The sequence below is a fragment of the Rhipicephalus sanguineus genome, chromosome 10 (assembly GCF_013339695.2).
Source record: "Rhipicephalus sanguineus isolate Rsan-2018 chromosome 10, BIME_Rsan_1.4, whole genome shotgun sequence".
In the NCBI taxonomy this organism is placed as follows: Eukaryota; Metazoa; Arthropoda; class Arachnida; order Ixodida; family Ixodidae; genus Rhipicephalus; species Rhipicephalus sanguineus.
The window spans coordinates 93,193,277-93,208,567 of NC_051185.1; the positions used below are offsets into that span (position 1 = coordinate 93,193,277).

At 47.1% G+C, this 15,291-nt stretch overlaps 1 protein-coding gene across 1 annotated transcript in view; it reads right to left on the minus strand.

The window, feature by feature from the left end:
* The window catches only part of LOC119406596 (uncharacterized), an 84,407-nt gene extending 77,903 nt beyond the window's left edge, over positions 1-6,504 (minus strand). The window contains exons 1-2 of the mRNA XM_049420154.1: positions 6,082-6,504; positions 3,652-5,615 (exon numbers count right to left, since the gene is read on the minus strand). Of these exons, the coding sequence (XP_049276111.1) occupies positions 3,652-5,615; positions 6,082-6,234 (2,117 nt within the window). The 5' untranslated portion in view covers positions 6,235-6,504. The remainder of the gene's footprint in view (positions 1-3,651; positions 5,616-6,081) is intronic.
* Positions 6,505-15,291: the final 8,787 nt, after the last annotated feature.

The following is a 15,291-nucleotide window of genomic DNA, read 5'->3' on the forward strand; positions in this document are numbered from 1 at the left end:
AAAAAGAGAGCAAGCATAGACATGTATAGCATAATACAACAAGGGGTGGGAGAGAGAAAGGAGAGAGGGTAAAAGCCTAGCCACGCCAAGACCAGCAAGACGTCCACCACCTTTGCTGTGACCCAGCCTAGAGCGACCTAAAGCAAGCTGCGTATTTATTTTTTTTCGCAATTAGAGCAAGGACGATCTATATCCGTGAGATACGTTGCAAATGAAGTAAATTGTTACAACATGGAGGTCTTCGGAAACCTATCATTAACAACGATGCTTAGTAACACGTCCAAGAAACCGTCGAATCACCTTCAAGCGCCTTTACAGAGGAAGCTTCAGTCAACGTGCAGATATTATGAAAATGTGCAACTCCAAGGAGCAAGATTAAGTCACCTGCCACTTTGTGACTACTTCGGTGGGCGTGTTACTCTTTCCCACGTAATCGTTCCTAGCTGAGCTAGCGGATTCGAACACATTTTCTACGTTTCGTATTGTCTAATGTACAAGCTCTCAGCATGCATACTCGAAATGTCTGTAGGCCTATCTGAAGGTCAAAGAGAGAGTGAGAGAGAGAGAGAGAGAAATCATAGTTGAAATGCAGGGAGAATAACCTGGCCGACTTTCCTGCACTGGGAAAGGAGGATTGGAACTGAAAGATAAAATGGAAGAAGCAAGTTCCCGATTTTAATGGGCACGGGCACACGGATAAGAGTTCAAAAAGGCTCGAAGGGATTTTAAGCACCACATTAGATTACGGGCGAGAAACTGTAGGAAAAAATGAAGAATCAAGCTGATTATGCCCCCCGCCCCTCGTCGAAAGGACAGAAGACAGGCTCGAGTACCTAACGAGGCCTAGCACAATCTCTATCCTACGGGTGTTAGAGAGGGCCCAACTGAGGGTGCCAGGTAGGTTTTGCGAGTGGTAGGCCTAACACTAGTCATCGACGCGTATATGGCTTACCTGATGAGAGCGCGGTGCGCGTTCGAGCCGTTCGCAGGCCGCAAGCCCGCGGACAGCGTCAGTTCTGCAGTTGGCGTCACGCCAACTGCATAGCTTGCAGGGAAGAGCAGCATTTCCGCGGAGTCCGAGATGGGGCCACGAAAAAGCTTCTAGTGGTAGGGGCTAAAGCCAATAAATGGGGATGATGGGGATTAGGAATCCGTCTGGTCAGGAATTAAAAAGCAACAGCCAAAGAACCCATTCATCAAGGGTTTGAGGATGTCCCTGTAATTGAAGAATTAAAAAGAGGAGAAAGAAGAAGAGGAAGGATAAGAACGGCGTCATTCACAGTGCACGATGCTGCGAAGGTTACCAGTCGTAAAGTACAGTGGGCGGTTCGAACTTTTCGTAGAATGGCACTTTAAAGGGACCCTGAAACGGTTTTCTGAAGTTTTGTCAGCGTTTAGGCAAGAGCATCCCTAAATCATTCGCACCAGAAATTAAGCGACGCACCGTGTACCAAGGCCACAACGGACAATTATATATAAACCCTCCTCCTCACCCTGCCTTGCACCCTCAACTCACAGACACGCTGGCATCGCCGGCGTTCGCAGCGCTGTCATAAGCGCACTCGACGGTTTGAGCTTCGCCCAGTCATGGCCTCCGATACTGCGCGCCGACAGGTTGCGCGCAATCTCGGAGGCCCAGTGTGCGTGGCAGCACGCCGCTCGCGGAGTGGTTAATATTTTCTCCGACAGGTGCAGCCACACTACCAGTCGATCTTATCTTATTCTCCTGTACGGCGACAACCTGCAAAAGCATGCGGATAAACAAAAAGAGTTGCAGAACGATCACCGATAAGCGTAAACTCTGGCAATGTGGCTGTGTCTTCAGGGGTGAAGTTACAGCCGCAGACATGTAGATCGTGGCGTGGAACGGGTAGCGAGAGCGCGACGCTCATTGCAGCGACGAGCTGAAGGGATTCCGCTCGCCAGATGCCTCACAAACATTGCACGATGTCGCACCTACAAGTCACCAATTGCTAGATATGTGGTACACAACACGGCTAAGGCAATTCATTTTGTCCAAGAAACCTCGAGATAAACACTGTCGCTCAGCTCACGTCAACACTGAGCCAACACCACCTAGACTGACTTTTTTCAAGGCCTCCGCAGGCCTACGTGACGTCATCAGTGTGAGATCTGCCTGGAAGCTGGCTTCACTCAAATGACCGGCACGCGTTCGCGTTTTGTCGTTCCGCGGCCCGGTTGCACTCGTAGCATTTTTTTTTCTTCAGATATTTACACTTAGAAGCAGGCCCGTGGACAGGGGGGGGGGGGCGTAGGAGCCCCCCCCCCTCCGAAATTCGGATGGAGGGGGCTGTTTTACCGAGAATAAATAGTGAAAATAGGGGTTTGTTAAGGACTTCAACAGGTGCCCCACCCCCCGAAAATTAATTTCTGGCTACGGGCCTGCCTAGAAGGAATTTTTGTTAGCAACAGCTGTAAATGTTATAACAACCCGACAAAGCCTTCAGTTTTTGAAGGCATTGGAGGGTCTATTTTGCATGCTTTAGTAAATGCACCAGAAGATTTTTGTCAAAGCAAGACTGCATGTTTTATTATATAAAATGCTTTTAAAAACAAACCAACAATGAAATAAAACCATTCAACGAGGATTCATGCGAAGTTTTTCACATACGATATTCTTATAAAAAGTAAAATAAAGCAGACATTACATTACTTGTAAAATCTTTTCGACACTTTGTTTACTTATTTTCAGTACATGTAGTTGAACACACACAGAATGGGTTAAATATGATTTATTTAAATCTTCAAATGATTCTTCCACATAACAGCTCGAGCGCCAAAAGAAAGGTAAAGTTCACAGCAAAACGGAACTTGTGACAATACTTAAAAAAATTGTGGAGATAAAGCTTTTAAGAACATTTTTAAAATGATCTTGTTGAAGGTGTTAAATCTGGGAGCTCAAACGATTTGGCTTTGTAAACACAAAGGACACATTATCAGTCATGTGCGAGAAATTACGCCTGGAGTGTCTTCAGTTTCCGTTTAGCTGCTTTGGCTTCAGACAGCTTGTTGTTTTCTCGTTTGCAAAGGTTATTTAACAAAGTGTTGGCTGCTGCACTAAGTATATACCCCATCACTACATGCGGCATATGGCCATTGTCACAAACATCAAAGTCTTCATTCCACTCAAGGAAAAGTGTTGTCATTGAAACAAGCAGTTCTTTCTGCTTTTCACAGCCATAAAATTTGGCTGCATGTTTTTCACTTGTCAGTTTCTCGAGAACAATATTCATCATCAGTACGGCGTTCACAACGACAGCTTGGGGAAACTTAAGTCCACCTCTTGTGATACTCGTTATGAGCTCGTCTGCCTCAATTGTGAGAGTCTTACTCTCAACAACTAGGTTCTCTTTACAGAATGCACATGTAAGCTTCTTGAGTGCAGCATGTGCGCAATAACCAGCGACATAAGTTGTAGCTGGAAGTGTGTGCTGCTTTGCAGCAATGTCCTCTTCTCCAATTACAATCTGGAATTGCTTTAAAGCATCACGAAATTCATCACTGGAACCACATAGAGGAATCTCGTCACTCTCTGGCAGCTCAAGGACCTTCTGCAGCCTCAATTTGTGCTCCGCTTCATACATCTGCCGTATGGAAATATGGTACTGTGCGCCACTTAACTGTCGGTACCTGCCAAACCTGTCCTCAAGGCCGTCCGACTGAAATTTCCCCAGTAAAACGTACTTGAATCCAAGCTCTTTAAGACAGTAGCTTGTCACCTGAACAAGAGCAAGAGACGTGTGACGCAATGCATTGTGCGTCTCATGAGTGAAATGACCAGTGTCATGCTTGAGGCTTTTCCAGTAGTCGAGCCAACTGACTATTTTGTTCAAAAACTCGACTTGGGGGCAACAAACTGCCTTTATGGGCTCTTGGAAGTCATCTCGAAGGCGCCTCCCTTTATCCGGCGTCTTAACATTCACTATGCGCCACCACATTACGACAGTGCTGATAAAATCGGCCGTGCTTTTGGCATGCTGCAGTTCTGCTGCTTGTGCACTGTTGAGAGCTGCGATTGTGAAACTGTTAAACACCTTGAGAACAAGTTTCATGTTTTGTCGCTCTAAGTTCGAAGGTTTCAGTGCCTTCAAAGACAATGTTGGAGCAAGTCGTACAAACTCATTTCTCTCTCTCTCATGAAGCTCCAGCAGCGTGTTGAATGAAGCTGTTAGCACGCACGGCTTGTCAGGTAGTCCATTGATGTCAGGAAAAAACATACATTTACCACTGTTACGCTGGTTAAGCCAATTGTTCCGTATGCATTTTAAAACATGAACAGAATCTAAAATAAAAAACAGTGGTCTTGATTGGTCTGATGGATGCTTGTAGACCGTATCAACCTTCCGTGGCTCTGAAAAAAATGACATTGCCTTCCCATTGATGGAGTTGTTGTCTGAAACAACCGCGATTACTCGAAATCCTGTAGCCTCCAGCCCATTAATGAGCTCACGAAGAAATTGATGCAGCTGTATTGCATCTATTTTCGCCACTGGAAGGATGTGCACTACGTCTTTGCTTGACGACAGGAGGCTTTGAATCATAAACACATATGCAGTCTTTGCTGCGTTTTGACTGTTTCTAGCCATTCCTACTAGACCACCACCTTTGTAGTCAATGTATGGCTGCAGGTGAATTTCGTCCATGACAAGCGTCACAGTTTTTTCGTGGTCATCCATTCCTACGGCCAACCTCTTTGCATACGACAGAAATAAAGCATCTTGTTGCTCAGAGCATGGGTTCACACGGTATGACCCACAGACACGTCTAATTGTGTCGGGATGTGGAAGTTTGAACTTTGATGTGGACCTAATAAATCTGTACGCATGGGGAGATATTGTGAACACAAGGCTAGCAAATACCAGCAAGTCCGCAGGGTATCTCGAAGTTGGGCTCAGTAAAATGCCGACTTGTTGTTTTACGAACTTGACAACTTCTACTTGCCACTCGTGTGGGAAACTTTGTGACGCTAGTTCCTCCAGTGTTTCCACTGTCTTCTTCAAGACAATCTGCAAGCGTTCTTCACTGTCGGAGAAGTTTCCTGCCAAACTTTGCACAGCAATAAGGACCTTGTCGATTTCCCGCACATCACACAAACAAACAGGAAGCACGAGGGTCCCGAGCTTGTTAAGCTGCACGTCACCAACAAACACTTTCACGATCAAATCAGCTGACACTGTTACAGAAAACCGCACAGTTGGAGCTTCTTGAGAATCGAAGTTTAGGAAGAGGACTTTGTCGTGAGTAACAAGTTTTGTCCAGAAGGTGTTTGTCTGGAAACTTGTCAGAGCGATGAGCAAGTCGTCAAAAGTACTGATGTTATTCTTTTTCTTCTCTTCTTCGTGAGCTTCAACGGACTGCCTTATTGCCTCCTGTAGTGATTCTCCCTCTAGACGAAGCCGCTTCTCTTCAGGGCCTTCCCGGACAACAGTAGTGGGACGAGAAAGATATGAAGGGCAGTTTGGAAATAGGCTCGGGATAGCACCAGACTTGAGTCGTCTCAGCTGGAGAGGAACTTCAAGTACTCGTCCGGTTTTCTCATCTCGATAGGTCGAAGTGGTCACGAAATCACTTGTAAGAAAGTGCTTCTCACACACCTGAAAAAAAGAAAAATGAAACAGAGCTTATAGCACAAAAATCAAGCAAGAAAAAGTTAGTGGACATTAGCAAACTACATATCAGAAAATGTGGCTGCATTATTAGGCATTATTATAGTAACAATGCCTTGTTAGGCGGCCCAACAGGCGAGCGCTGTTTATTAAATCTAACTCTCATAGGATTCGATCAGGCGCTGCAGTCCGTTTAGAGCGACTCAGGTCATCAGCTAGGCGTGCGTGAGATTGCGAGGAAAGTATCTGTTTGTTAAGGCTGGTCGCGCGAAAACAAAAATTAGGCAAACAGCACGATTACTAACACTGCGTGTCTCATGTCCTTCGTAAAATATGCTGCAAGTGCCTCGAAAGCTTAGCTCACAAATAATGAAAATTGAAAGGTTTTTAGTAGCATAGCTGAGTGAGTTTATACATGCGTAGGCACCTGCGACAAGTGAAAGAACGCACTTACCACAGTGTACTTTGTGGGCGCAAAATCCTTGCGAGGGATCGCTCTCGTCCATGCGGTTCGTTGGTCGGCGTCCATCGGAAACCGATAGACGCGCGCTTTAGGTCCATGAGCATAGTTAGAGTTGCACCCCGGTGCACAGCAGCATCCAGGCATATTGCGTAGTTTACCCAACCATGCTCGACAGCACAAGAGAAAGAAAAAACAGCGTGAGCGGTAACAAAATGCCACTAGCCTACAACCACAACAGCCAGCAGAGCGAGCGAGCACGTAAGATCAATGTGGCCAGACGCACTGTCATGCGCTGCCAACTTCGCTCGGCTGTGCACGAAAATGCTTAAAGCGTGAATAAATCAAGTAAATAAGTACATCATTTGAAAGATAAAATATTGCAAAGCTCTTTTTGTTAGATAGTAGGTAATAATTTCTTTCAGTTTGCCTTCTGAAAACTGGTTTCGAAGCAAAAGAGATTGTCTGTCTATTTGGCGAACAGAAGCCGCAAGCCATTCCGACTCCAGCCAGTCGAGCGTTGCTTTCTCACAAATCTCACAGCAGTGACGTCACGCTGTCGAGACGGAGGCTTGCCGAGGCCTTGAAAAAAAGTCTAGGTGGTGTTGACTGAGCACGTTGTAACACAGGCAGACGACGCTCGTTGCCCACAGGAGGTTCAGTGACGTGGTCTGGACGTATCTGGACGTCGCGCTTCCAGTGCAACACGCACTGGAAGTGGGCGGGGATCACAGCTGATCCGTTGTGATCGGTGGCGATTCGCAGCTTTAAAGCCTTGCAATAAATTACACAGTTTACGCACATAGCTTAAATCGGTCTGTAAATGACCCTTACGACATGCTCTACCGGCCAAATGTGTTCGTACAGAATCGTCAAAACCGTTTCAGGGTCCCTTTAATCTGTGCTCGGTACTTCTATAAACGATAAGCTGTCATCATGTGTATGATGGAACGAGAAACAAAAAGCCGCATGGTCGCCTATGCATTCGCCTAAGACGACTCGGGGGCGAAAGCCGTATGCTTCTTCTTCACACTCGATTGTATTGGTCCTGTGTGTACTCGTACAGTTTGTACAGTTGCGCCATCGGCCCTGTTTCTATGGTACCTTGAACAAAGACGATAAACAAGAGCTTGTAATAGTTTGATATATCACATAACTAGGGACGTTCAGCGCAATAACACGGAGCCACAAGAAAGAGACGCAGACAACACATGCGCTAACTTCAAACCACGTTTATTTGGGAACGCACATGCATATATATAAAACTCTCATCGCAGCAAGCTCACGCCTCGCTCTCTTACAAATATAGGTCTACAAGAAACATGATGTTTTGTCAAGAACACGCCTACAGTCATCAACTAAACAGGGAATCTCGCACGTGTCATCCAGCAATGCCAAATCGTACAGAAAACCCAGTAAATCAAATATACAATCGAATTTACAACACATCACGCACGCCCATCTGACGAATATACGGAACGCACGCGAAATGACGCAACCATGCCGGCTGCGCAAAAATAATAACCTTAATCTGTCGAGTGCGGCCCTACGAAGGCATGCTAAGAAACGAAAATTCTTTTTGATGAAGGAGCGGTGATGGTTGGCTCACGCACTTCGAGCCTTGTCTTTCGATAACGTAAGCCTCAGTTATTTCGCGGGTTACTCTCTCCCTGTGACGAAATAGCACAGAGGTTTCTTTCCACATCGGACTGCAGCCACACTGACGGCTATGCAAGGCCAAATGGGTCGACGGCGCACCTTTCAACGAGCTGTGGTGCTCCCGCAGACGAATGTTGAGACAACGGCCAGTTTGGCCTACGTAAACGTGACCGCACGAGAAGGGGATCTCGTACACCACCCCTTTTACACACGACACGAACTGCATGCCATGTTTCATGGTGCACTCGCCTTTTGCATCCGCGTCCTTTCTCTCACGATGTTGCAGCCTCGGGCAAATCCCCTTCAGCTTATTTTTGGCTGAGAACACCACGTTGACATTAAAGCGCGCCGCCACTCTTTTGAAGCGGTGGGACACTCCGTGAATGTAGGGGACTACTGAAAATGGCTGGCTTTCTTCACTCCTTCCCGCCTGCGCTAGCAAACCACCTGCTCTTACGCTCTTTAGCACCCTTTCACCAGTAGCTGCTATAACCGCGTCAGGGTACCCTGCCTGTCGCAGCTTTCCTGCTTGTTCACTCACGCTTTTGCTCATCAGGTGCGGACAAGACTTCGAAATGGCAGACCGGATACATGAGCAGGCTATTCCGTTTTTAACAAGCCTAGAGTGACCTGACTGGTAGTCGAGCAAACCCTTTTGTGATCTTGGTTTATATTGCCAGCATATCTTCTCAGTGCAAAAGACCAAATGGAGGTCAAGATACTGTAAAGTATCATTCCGGGGTGCCTCGCACGTGAAGGTCAAACCTTGCCCTTGCTCCCTGAAAACCTTCATTATGTCAACCATTTTTCTGCTGAAATCGGTCCTGTCGACAAAAACCAAGTAGTCGTCAACATAACGCATGACTTTGACCGCCAGATCAAGAAGGTTACTTTGGATAGCCCTGTCTATCTTTGCCAGAAATATGGTACTCAGAATGGGCGCTACACAGGACCCAATACATACGCCAGATCTCTGAGCGAAAACTTTTCCCTTCCACGTAACGAACGTCGCATCCAGGTAGCTTCTCAGCACCTCGAGGAAACCCTCAACCGATACGCCTGAACGAGTGGTGAACGCATGTTCATCCTCTTGATCGCTGATACACTCCTTTATCTCTGTAGTAGAGGGGCCTGCGGTAGGGAGTAGTAAAGATCCTCGATGTCGAGGCTAAATGCCCTTGAGCCTCCCGAGTAGTTTTGCCTAAGAAACTCCACGACCAAGTCGGAATTGGACACCAGAAAAGGATCGTCCACAACCAGCGATTCCAGGTTCCTCTGTAAATACCGGGACACCACCTGTAGCCATGTGTTCCTTTCAGAAATGATGGCACGGAAAGGGATGTCGGGCTTGTGAGTCTTCGCGGTAAAGAAAATCTCTAGAGTTTGGCCCGCTTCTACATTGGCTGAAGCTTTGCAACCAGCTCACTGAGTGGCTGTGGAACCAGGTCAGACCCACGCTTCCTCCAAGAAAACCTCCGGCAACACCGGAGACCAAGGTGCTCAACCTCAGCGGGGGTGATGTGCCTCTCAAATACTTGAAGGTGTTGCAGAAAGGTCCCAAGTTCTGTGTGGAACCGCCACTGTGTCCGGCAGAGCTGGTGTCGATGTCAAGGTCGGTGGCTCAACGAGTGCCCGAGGACAGCAGGACTATGTGTGTGGCGGATTGCGCCGATGTTCTGCTTAAGCATGGACCAAGGCGAGTGAAAGAAAATGTCATGTCTTCTATTGTTAATTTCTTACATTCTTCGGGCCTCACCGCTGTAGTGTCTGACAAGGAGGGGTTCTTCGTGATTCTGTCTCGGGGAATGTTTTCCGAGAAAGGAAACGAGGCTATTGCGAAAAATTTCCGCGAGGTGTCAGATAAACCTTCCAAAGTAAAGAAGCAAGCAGTGCAACTGCTCAAGAGCCTAAATCTAGGTAAACTGGTTGATAAGGTAAAGAAAGAAGCGGACCAAACTCTAGAGATTTTCTTTACCGCGAAGACTCACAAGCCCGACATCCCTTTCCGTGCCATCATTTCTGAAAGGAACACATGGCTACAGGTAGTGTCCCGGTATTTACAGAGGAACCTGGAATCGCTGGTTGTGGACGATCCTTTTCTGGTGTCCAATTCCGACTTGGTCGTGGAGTTTCTTAGGCAAAACTACTCGGGAGGCTCAAGGGCATTTAGCCTCGACATCGAGGATCTTTACTACTCCCTACCGCAGGCCCCTCTACTACAGAGTGTAAAGGAGTGTATCAGCGATCAAGAGGATGAACATGCGTTCACCACTCGTTCAGGCGTATCGGTTGAGGGTTTCCTCGAGGTGCTGAGAAGCTACCTGGATGCGACGTTCGTTACGTGGAAGGGAAAAGTTTTCGCTCAGAGATCTGGCGTATGTATTGGGTCCTGTGTAGCGCCCATTCTGAGTACCATATTTCTGGCAAAGATAGACAGCGCTATCCAAAGTAACTTTCTTGATCTGGCGGTCAAAGTCATGCGTTATGTTGACGACTACTTGGTTTTTGTCGACAGGACCGATTTCAGCAGAAAAATGGTTGACATAATGAAGGTTTTCAGGGAGCAAGGGCAAGGTTTGACCTTCACGTGCGAGGCACCCCGGAATGATACTTTACAGTATCTTGACCTCCATTTGGTCTTTTGCACTGAGAAGATATGCTGGCAATATAAACCAAGATCACAAAAGGGTTTGCTCGACTACCAGTCAGGTCACTCTAGGCTTGTTAAAAACGGAATAGCCTGCTCATGTATCCGGTCTGCCATTTCGAAGTCTTGTCCGCACCTGATGAGCAAAAGCGTGAGTGAACAAGCAGGAAAGCTGCGACAGGCAGGGTACCCTGACGCGGTTATAGCAGCTACTGGTGAAAGGGTGCTAAAGAGCGTAAGAGCAGGTGGTTTGCTAGCGCAGGCGGGAAGGAGTGAAGAAAGCCGGCCATTTTCAGTAGTCCCCTACATTCACGGAGTGTCCCACCGCTTCAAAAGAGTGGCGGCGCGCTTTAATGTCAACGTGGTGTTCTCAGCCAAAAATAAGCTGAAGGGGATTTGCCCGAGGCTGCAACATCGTGAGAGAAAGGACGCGGATGCAAAAGGCGAGTGCACCATGAAACATGGCATGCAGTTCGTGTCGTGTGTAAAAGGGGTGGTGTACGAGATCCCCTTCTCGTGCGGTCACGTTTACGTAGGCCAAACTGGCCGTTGTCTCAACATTCGTCTGCGGGAGCACCACAGCTCGTTGAAAGGTGCGCCGTCGACCCATTTGGCCTTGCATAGCCGTCAGTGTGGCTGCAGTCCGATGTGGAAAGAAACCTCTGTGCTATTTCGTCACAGGGAGAGAGTAACCCGCGAAATAACTGAGGCTTACGTTATCGAAAGAGAAGGCTCGAAGTGCGTGAGCCAACCATCACTGCTCCTTCATCAAAAAGAATTTTCGTTTCTTAGCATGCCTTCGTAGGGCCGCACTCGACAGATTAAGGTTATTATTTTTGCGCAGCCGGCATGGTTGCGTCATTTCGCGTGCGTTCCGTATATTCGTCAGATGGGCGTGCGTGATGTGTTGTAAATTCGATTGTATATTTGATTTACTGGGTTTTCTGTACGATTTGGCATTGCTGGATGACACGTGCGAGATTCCCTGTTTAGTTGATGACTGTAGGCGTGTTCTTGATAAAACATCATGTTTCTTGTAGACCTATATTTGTAAGAGAGCGAGGCGTGAGCTTGCTGCGATTAGAGTTTTATATATATGCATGTGCGTTCCCAAATAAACGTGGTTTGAAGTTAGCGCATGTGTTGTCTGCGTCTCTTTCTTGTGGCTCCGTGTTATTGCGCTGAACGTCCCTAGTTATGTATCTTTACCAAACCGCCCAACACGCCGCACTTGTCAGTTGATATATCACATTCACTTTGTTAAATGCTACATATATTTGGTGTTGATAAATAGTAAAGCGATAAACAAAATGTGACGTAAAGCGTCGAAGAAGTGTTGCCGGAACGTACTGGAAGAATAATTGTCGCTATGAAATGGAACATATTGAGTGTGCACAATAAGGTTCAAACCCAGCAACGCCAAGAAAACATTCACGAGCAACGAGTGACAGTCTTGTTCCTCGTCCAATCACTTCCGGTCAAGCACACACTTCCGGTTTTCTGAATATTAAGACAATGTGTTTTGAAGAAATAAAACCGGTAGGAAATCAGTGATAGCGGTTCAATTTATCAGTTATATTGGATATGATATCAGATAGGGGTGTGCGAATATCAAATTTTTCGAATACGAATCGAATACGAATATCCACCTTCGAACATCGAATCGAATATCGAATATCCAAGGAAAAATGCCTCCACAGTAACGATATTTTATTTAACATGTAGCTATTTGAGGAGGAGGAATAAACTTTATTATGAACCAGCAATTTAGGTTCGTTGGCCTAGGCCTCCCACGTGGGGACGTCGAGGTCTTGCCTCTTCGCCGCCTCGCGGGCTTGCTGGATGGCCCATAGCTGTAGCTATTTGAAAAAAAAAAAAACATTAACAGCCTGACTGGCAACACAACATACACTGCTATCTCCAGAACACAATGTCCAGGCTAGCACAATGCACATCACAACACGAGCAAATATCACGGCACAATGAAAGTAATGACTACATGTTATCATGAAGAAATATGAGTTGCTCCACATGATCCGGCAGCAGGCGCTCCCTTCTAATAGAGACACCCCCCCCCTACCACTGAAAAGGCACGCTCGCTTGGAACAGAAGTGGCTGGTATAGGGAGTTACATGGGGCAAAGGTTTGCCAGACTGGGGTATCTGAAGGTGCCTACAGTCCGCCACCAGTCACGTGGGTCACTGTCTTTCTTCATAAGTGGTCCCGCATAGTGAACGAGTGGTAGTGCGGCACGTTACGGCCGCATAATATTGAAAATGTACGGTTACATGATCGCCAACAGCGCTGCACGTCGGAGATGCACCAGCAATAAATCATACGTATTGGGGCGCTCGTCGCAGGCAGATATCGTGCCTCCGTCTACTTACGATGTTTATCGCTCCTCTCGGCAACGTTTTTAGCGATACGAACGCAGCAGAAATGTGGAAGGCGAGTTATTTTATGCATGATAATCGAATCGCATATTCGAATTTTTCGAATATTCGAAGTTATCAAATATTCGAAACTTCTCGAATACACGATTTTCGAATCGAATACGAATATTTCGAATGTAGTAATCGACGAATATTCGAAACTTTCGAATATTCGCACACCTCTAATATCAGAGCATAAATTGTTTAAGATAAGGGCCAGTAATTGGCAGGATAATTATTTAAAATTCATCGAGTGAATTCCTTGAAAGAGCGGACACTTTTCTTGTGACCAACTCGGGCCGCTGCGGTATCTGCCCGGGCAGATCTCAACCGACCATTTATTTCTACGTGGCCTCTGAGATCCGCTTTGGCAACGCGTGGAACGTAATGCTAACTCAAGGAATAAACTAGCGCACGCGGACTCCGCTATCAGACAGCCACGTCAAGAATGAGGGTCCCCTTCAGCTTTTTCTTTTCGACGTTCACCTAATTATAACCACCCTCGCCCTACGTGACAGAGAGAAGGATGAAAAGAGTTTTTTTTCGCTGAGTCGGCATAGAAGTGCTTACGCATTTAAAAATCATCTCTCTAGGGTAAGATGCAAAGCCGACATGCAGGTTTTTACACTTAAGGATAACTTTGTACTTTGCAAAAACTTAAGGCCCGATTTGCGTTTCGGTGGTCGCAGGATGCCGCTGCAGTGGGGCCTTGGAAGAGTGGACGCTCTTTCAAGGCCCCACTCGGCGTCATTGTCATTCCAGACACTGACGAATGCTAGGAAGATCAAAGGTGCCGTAGCGATGCCACCTAGAAACAGCGTTCTGGGGTAAGGTGTGACCTACAATAAATCTACACTCTTACTTAGCGCATCACTTAGCCAACTACCAAAACAGCCTCTGCGTGGATTTTTCATTGATTGATTGATTGATCGAGTGATTGATTGATTGATTCATTCATTTATTCATTCATTCATTGTTATGGCTATCGTGGCTTCCTTTGGTTCAACCTGCTATATTGCTTGAAGAGGAATTTTGTGCGGGCATTTAAATGGCACAGTTTCAAGCATTTTCTTTATCTTGCAGTCCCTTGATTAAAGAATAAAATGGAAACTTAATTCCATTTTTTGCCATGCGTTTCACATTGTGCAGGCTACAAGCAAACTATTTCAATTGACATCCCAACTCCGGGGTTTAACCAGATGGAGCAGAGAGGCTTATCAGGATGACGCAAGCTAGGTTTGCCTTTACTTACTCAGCTCCATCCACAGCCTGAGTGGTGAACCTCGGCTGCTGATTAACACGAGATGAGGGATATCTCCCTGCTGTCGAATAGTCGTGAATATACTAATGCGAATCCCCTCTACTGTAATGCTATATGACTGAATGACTCAGTGTTTTGGCAGGATACGTAAAATACGTTACCTTCGAGGGCGTGCAGGTGGCTGTTAGACAACCGAACGCTTAAAAAACGAGTGATACAATACCGAACGTTGGCAGGTGACTCACTGGAAGGCGCCCCACTCCTCAACGACGCCAGAGGAAGAGCGATCCCGGAGACCTGCTGCGAGGCAGCGTTCTGACCCAGGAATGGCCGATTAACTATTTTAGTCGGTTAACGACTAACCATTCACAGGCTGAGCCATCGATCACTATCGATGCTGGCTTTTAGGGGCGTAGCTCCTCTTAGTCTAACCTTGTCACGTCTCCGTTGTCCGGCGTGAACGGATCTCCCGTATGATGCAATAGATGGCGCTGTCTCATAGAAGTACATACAAACTGCAGTTCAGGGACAATATTCTAGATGGCGCTGTACACAATCTGTGTCGTCATCAGCATTTCTCGTCTCATTTCCTAGATGGCACTTGTGCATCTTGGTAGCAGAGTGGAACGAACACAAGAGAAAGGAACACGTAGACAGGACGGGCGCTAGTCTACGTGTTCCTTTCTCTTATGTTCGTTCCACTGCGCTGCCACGATGCACAATTTCCGCACCCACCAACTAGCCCAAATTTCCGCGTTCCTAGATGGCGTTGGTCCAATAGAATTGTCTGCAATATGGCGCTTGTGTGAATCGACGCTAGATGGCGCTGGAAGTGCCGCTGCTTTCCGATTGGCTGCTGCGCGGGCGGCGCGGGCTGCGCGGGGAGCGAGCGCCTCTCTCATTCTCCTGGATCGTCGCCGTACGTGTCGGATCGTTGGCGAAGCATGGACGATGCGCAGCGGCGGACGCTCGCTTGGCGGCAGCCAGGCGGATCCCGTGACGGTGCGCGCCAAGGACGCCGCTGCAAAACGGGCTCAACGAGAAGCGAATCCCGAGACCATGATTGCTTCAGGAGCTTCGCCCAAGCTCTTCATCATTCACCCGTGGATATGCTGTAACTTTTTTCTTCGATTAATTTGCATTTGAATCTGGCGCTTTCAAAAAGTGGCACTTAACCTGACGCATTCGCCTAAGAGGATTCGACG